This window comes from Austrofundulus limnaeus, unplaced genomic scaffold (assembly GCF_001266775.1).
Source record: "Austrofundulus limnaeus strain Quisiro unplaced genomic scaffold, Austrofundulus_limnaeus-1.0 Scaffold2126, whole genome shotgun sequence".
In the NCBI taxonomy this organism is placed as follows: domain Eukaryota; kingdom Metazoa; phylum Chordata; class Actinopteri; order Cyprinodontiformes; family Rivulidae; genus Austrofundulus; species Austrofundulus limnaeus.
Genome location: NW_013954528.1, coordinates 15,934 through 21,510, shown reverse-complemented (window position 1 = coordinate 21,510; position 5,577 = coordinate 15,934). Strand labels below are relative to the sequence as shown.

Below are 5,577 nucleotides of genomic sequence, written 5' to 3'. Positions count from 1 at the left end.
CATTAGCACCTCTAGTAATATATTTACTGAGAAAAATGGTGACGTGTTCAATACTTATTTTACCCGCTGTAAATGTATCACCATGGTAAAAACACAGAGCGTGTTCTCGCAAACATACGTCTTCTGTAGACTAGATCGTCTCATTTCAAAGCTGTTTATGCAGCCGACATAAGCGGCCTACGGCCCACTTTGACTGCAGCCAACGTTGGCCGCGGTCTACGTCTGCTGCAACCCATGAATTGAGACGCAGCCAACATAATGATTTGCTACTTTTAGAAAGTTATGCTACCGTTAGCTTTGAGCTATATTTTGTTACTTTGGGCTTTTAGCTCAGCATTTACTCATTTTAGCTATACTTTCTTACTTTTAGTTTTTAGTTAGTCTTTGCTAATCTTTGCTTCTAGCAAGCTTTTCAATACGTCTTGCTTCTAGTTAGTGTTTAGCTAATTTTGACTTGTGTTTTTAACATTTGGCTAGACTTTACTTTTAGTTTTAAGCATTTTGTTACTTTTAAGTTTTTAATTAGCCTTAGCTACTTTTAGCTTCTAGATTATGTTTTGCTATTTTTGACTTTTAGCTCATGTTTTGTTACTCAGCACTAGGTGTTCAGACTGAATTTGAAACTGGTTACTGGTTACGCATCAACAGGGCTTTTAGACCTGGGCATTTAGGGATGTCCCTTTCTGTCACAGGACAACTCCCTGACAGGTGTCAAAATACGACTCTGGCATGCTAGAATTGATGAAAACCCCACTGAGACAAGATCAAAATTCAAGAGGGAAGACGGCAAACCTCTACGACTTGTAAGGAAACTACAGACCCCAACAAGCTCCTTTGCGAGCGCCATTTATCAAGCAGTCCCCAACAGTTGTGGCCCAGTGAGATATTGGCTAAAACAAAGACAGTCTAAGGCTTAGACTGTCTTTGTCATCTGTTAGCTTAGACTCTAAGCTAACAGATGATTTGTTGGTTCAAGAGAAATGAAACCAGACAAACCTCCAGCTTCTGGGCTCGCTTGTTGCTGAGCGGCTCCAGAGGGAAACTGAGGTTGTTGTCATCCGCTAATGAGCGCAAGTCAAAGTAATACTTGGCGTAGACGCTGGCCGGAACGTTGATGTTGAACTGGAGCAGCTCCAGGAAGTGGCGCTCCATCTCATTCCTGTTCAACAAATTCACCAAGTCAAGTCAAGACACCTTATGAGGCAGGGAGGACCAGTAAACCATGTCTTCAGGTCAGCAGCGATGCTTACATGTCTTCCACTGTGATATCTTTGAGGATCTGGCAGTAGTCGACGTTCCAAACCGCCTGGTCATCCCAAACTTTGGAGGCAAGCAAGATGGCGCCGAGGACGATGCGCTTCCAGTTGCACGGGCAAATGTCGATCTCCGCATAAGTCAGTAACCGCTCCAGATACACCTGACGTAACATACATTAGTTAGTTCTGAGGAGCAAAACAGACGGAGACAAAAGGTGCACACTAGTTACCAAAGTCACGATGGCGCACTCGGCGGTGAGCTGTGCAGAGCTGAAGAGGGTTCTAATGAAGCGGTATATGAGCTTGTGCTCCGGGTCGACCACAGAGTAATCATCCGGCACTTTTTCTTTCTGTTGGGCAAAGATTTGTCAGCATTTGTTGTTCAGCTTCGTAAAAATGTGTCCGTTTCAAGAAGCCAAAGACTCACCGACAGAGGGTGCTTCTTCTCATCGAATATATCCAGCGAGCGGTTTGAATCTCTGCAAAATCACATTACATCATATAAAATGTGCAATCACTGCACCGTGACTACCATGCTGGTGTTGTTTCTGCTTTTTAAAATTTCAGCAGCACATAATCTAAATGGATTATTTTACAACAATTAAACGCAGGAATGAAACCTAAACCACGTTCTTTTTAAGAAATATTAAATATTTACTCATTTTTAAAGTGGATACCAGCAAAACAGTCAAAAAGTTGCAACATGTCCAACTATGTTTAAACCATGTTAAAGAAATACTGAAAGGTGAAATGCAGCAATGACCCAAAATTTCAACTAAATTTTCTTATAACTTTCAGATAAGAAAAAAATGCTGAAGTTTTGTCCTGATGCATCTCAGTAATCCAGGTAAAAAATCAAAAAGAAAAAAATGTATAGATTATGTATATACATATTATGTATAGATTGTATAAACTGCTGAAGTTTTGATTTAAATTGTAAACGCAGTGTAAAAAATGCTAAGCAGTTGCCAGAGGCTCATTATGAGCACCCTGGTAATTAAACACCTGTGTCTCTCACTCCCTGACAGAAAGACTAAAAAATAAGCCTGAATTTAACAGTTATTGTATGAAAACAATAAGTTGAATTTTAAATAATTCATGACCAGCAGAACGTCCTAAAGCCAAGTTTCCATCACAATTTTAATGCAAATTTTGAGTGAACTTTTGAAATGTCACACAGGGGAAAAAAAGAAAGAAATGTGAATCATCTTTCAAATTTCCATCAACTGGATTGGAGCCAATCAACCAGGCTATGCAAAGTGAATTTACGCTACATGTTACACATGACTGTAGTAAACAGGAAGTAGAGGTCGTAAACTAGCAGGAACCACACATCTTGGGAAAATGGAGAAGTTATCAGAAATGTGTTGCTATATGGAAAGTTGTCATTATTCTGTCATATCAACTAGTATTAACGATGTTACATACTGTCCAGAGACGTACAGAAATTAATGTATTTCTCTTTAAGTTACAGGAACATGGGGAAGACGCTGACAGCGGGAGAAGGGTCCAGCTGCAGTCGCTACAATTATTGGACAGTAGGAACTGCGTATCAATCGTGTGAGGTAAATGTTGGCTACGTCATTTGAAAAATGTGTTTCCCATTTCCCCTTTTCCGCATTTACTCTTTTTTGAAAAATCTAAAAACCACCTCAAGTCAGCGTGATTTTTTTAGAAAAATTGAGGATGTTTTTTTTCTTTCAAATTTTGCCATTTCCAACATTTTCTAACGTGGTACTGCAAAATGTGCATAAAACAAAAACGTTGACGGAAACACAGCTTATGATTGTGTAAAAACCATAACAGATATCACAATGCAACTTAGGACATGTAAAATCCAACTTTCAGTGATGTGTTTAAACTTTGAATGATAATTGTACTGTGGAACATATGAGGTATATAGTTATGTTTTCTCATCTGTTTTAGAAAAAAAAAAACATCGATCCATGATTTATCTGTGTCTCGTGAACTGTGAAAGGTGTGTGTGAAAACAAACACCTGGCAACCATGTGACATGGAGTTGACCGTTTTGCTTTCGACAGTGGTGGGCACCAGTCCGCTAAAGAGCAAATCCGCTAATTGCGGAACTAAATATTTCATTTGCGCTTTAGCGGACTTACTAATTATTATAATTCATAAGCAAATTTGCACTTTCTAAAATTATAATGCAGAACCACTAATAATTAATTATCTACCATTCATCATTATCTTGAACAGCAGAAGGTATGACTGTCAATGACTCACAACACACGTGATCTATCCAACAGCACCCCTCCCAGATAAACATACTTATTGGGAAGGTATACATCCTTCCTGACAGTTGCTCTCGGTCAGGGTTCTCATTTCCCACAATGCTTTGTGTCTGCTTACGTAGCAGGAAGGCAATGTTTAGAACTCCCTGTCCCAGCAAAAACAATAAACGTTTGTAATCCATACTAAAATTTTGTATGTATTGATTTCTTTTACTTTACAATCGGAGCTCCTTTTTTAAAAAAAAACAAAGTTTTAACGCTGGAGCTCAAAAGCATTCGACCAACGATGTTAGAGACTCAGAAATGATTTAAAGATGTTATGCTGGTGAAGATTGACATCTAGTGGTCACCTGGCACAACTACATGCAAAACGTCCTAAGTAGAAAAAAATCAAAAAGAATAAATAAGTAGGTCCTCTACATGGCTTCTTCTTTAGTGAAACGTTTCGTCTCTCCTACAAGAGACTTCTTCAGTCTGATGAGTTTCAGGTGAACGAAAAACTTTAAAATCCAATGGAAACATGAAAAACTTTAAAATCCAAGCTCTTATTTTGAAGGGAAGATACTAGTTTCCTGTTCCCCGTGCTTTCATTTCCTGTCAGTCCATCGTACCCAGAATGCACCGCTTCAGTTTTCCAATAAACAGTTTTAAAATTACTTTATTGATGCTTCTTTAATGAAAAATCAACAACAAACAAAAGAAAAAGACAAAGAAGCAGCCGAACTAGCAATCTTTAACAACTTTCTAAAGAATTAGCAGAACTAGCAATCCTCAACAAAGTTTTAATTTTTTCACCAGGAGCCAAAGATCTGGTTCAGGAAATCAGATCTCCAGCAATCAGCGGTTGTAGGATTAAGCTGTACAAGGGTTCATGCACCACTAGTTGGCAGTGTTGTGCATATTGTACATGAATTGTCAGCTATTAAGTGTCAAATTGAACTTGTGGTTTAAAATTAGCTTCCGCAAATTTTTCGATGACATAAGCATTTTTGAAGTTGCGGACCTAAATATTTTCATAAGTGCTTTAGAAATTGCGAAGCTAATTTTTGGATTAGCACTGCCCACCACTGGCTTTCGAGAATGTTGGGACCTTTACTCCCCTCGTTTTACAGACTAATAAGAGTCTTTGTTTAAGAGTCATATTGGTGTAAAAGAATGTTAAATTAGCTCAAGTTTAAACCTCTACACCTTGGTATGTCACCATTTTCTCAACCGAATGACGTCAGTGTTTCTACTGAAACATAGGTGTCTAGCTGAATGCATCAGTCCAACAGGAGTTAGACAGACGTATAGACTGACGAGATGCATTGCAAGAGCAGACGTACTATTAGCCTCTTCTCCATTGTCAAGTCTCACTCTAATCAGTTTTTGTTTGTTTGCGTCTGCTCAAGTGTAGGTGTCTCTCCATTGCATTGTGTCCCTGACTGTGTGGGTGGATCATCAGCACGCGGCTTGTCCAGTACAAAATTTTTTGTTGTTTTTGCCGTGGCACAGTTTATGTAAGTGCGCGTGTAACCGTGGGTGGCAAGATTCACTGAAACCTCCCAGTATAACTTTTGAGCTCGAGCTGTATGCGCTCCACTTGTCTCCTGCACCTCTCAAGGAGGACTCAGCCAATCCACAAGCAGTAATCTGCTGATGTCAAACTCACTTGCATGCAGTTACATGGCTTGACCTGCCTGGAACCACAGCTGAGGTGGATCCAAAACTGGGGTTGGAAGTGGAAATGGAGACACGTGAGGCCGACGCTGAATCGATGAAAACGGTTTAAGGCACACCAGTGGAGAAGAGGCTATAGACAACTATTAGAAGAATCGCTGTCAGTGAGCGGTCCTCCGAAGAGAGTTGGCGGTTCAATTCCACCCCTATTTAGTCGCATATCAAAGTGTCCCTGGGCAAGATTTTGATGTGTGTCCCATCAGTGTATGGAGGTGATCTAAAGCACTGATTAGTCTCTAGACTTATCTTTATTTGCTTTGTAGAGAAATATAGCAGAGTTGCTGACTGCATGTGTGTGTGTGTGTGTGTGTGTGTGTGTGTGTGTGTGTGTGTGTGTGTGTGTGTGTGTG

The 5,577-nt window shown here is 39.8% G+C and overlaps 2 protein-coding genes across 3 annotated transcripts in view; one reads left to right on the top strand and one right to left on the bottom strand.

Annotated features, from left to right (window-relative positions):
- The window catches only part of LOC106537090 (cyclin-Y-like protein 1), a 19,551-nt gene that overhangs the window by 3,696 nt on the left and 10,278 nt on the right, over positions 1-5,577 (bottom strand). For both annotated transcript variants that reach the window (XM_014034453.1, XM_014034452.1), the window contains 4 exons: positions 1,684-1,735; positions 1,487-1,606; positions 1,251-1,417; positions 997-1,159 (listed from right to left, as the gene is read on the bottom strand). In XM_014034453.1, coding sequence (XP_013889907.1) covers positions 997-1,159; positions 1,251-1,417; positions 1,487-1,606; positions 1,684-1,735 — 502 coding nt within the window. The remainder of the gene's footprint in view (positions 1-996; positions 1,160-1,250; positions 1,418-1,486; positions 1,607-1,683; positions 1,736-5,577) is intronic.
- Positions 1,742-5,577, top strand: part of mettl21a (methyltransferase 21A, HSPA lysine) — a 15,621-nt gene continuing 11,785 nt past the window's right edge. The window contains exon 1 of the mRNA XM_014034454.1: positions 1,742-2,821. Within this exon, the coding sequence (XP_013889908.1) occupies positions 2,708-2,821 (114 nt within the window). The 5' untranslated portion in view covers positions 1,742-2,707. The remainder of the gene's footprint in view (positions 2,822-5,577) is intronic.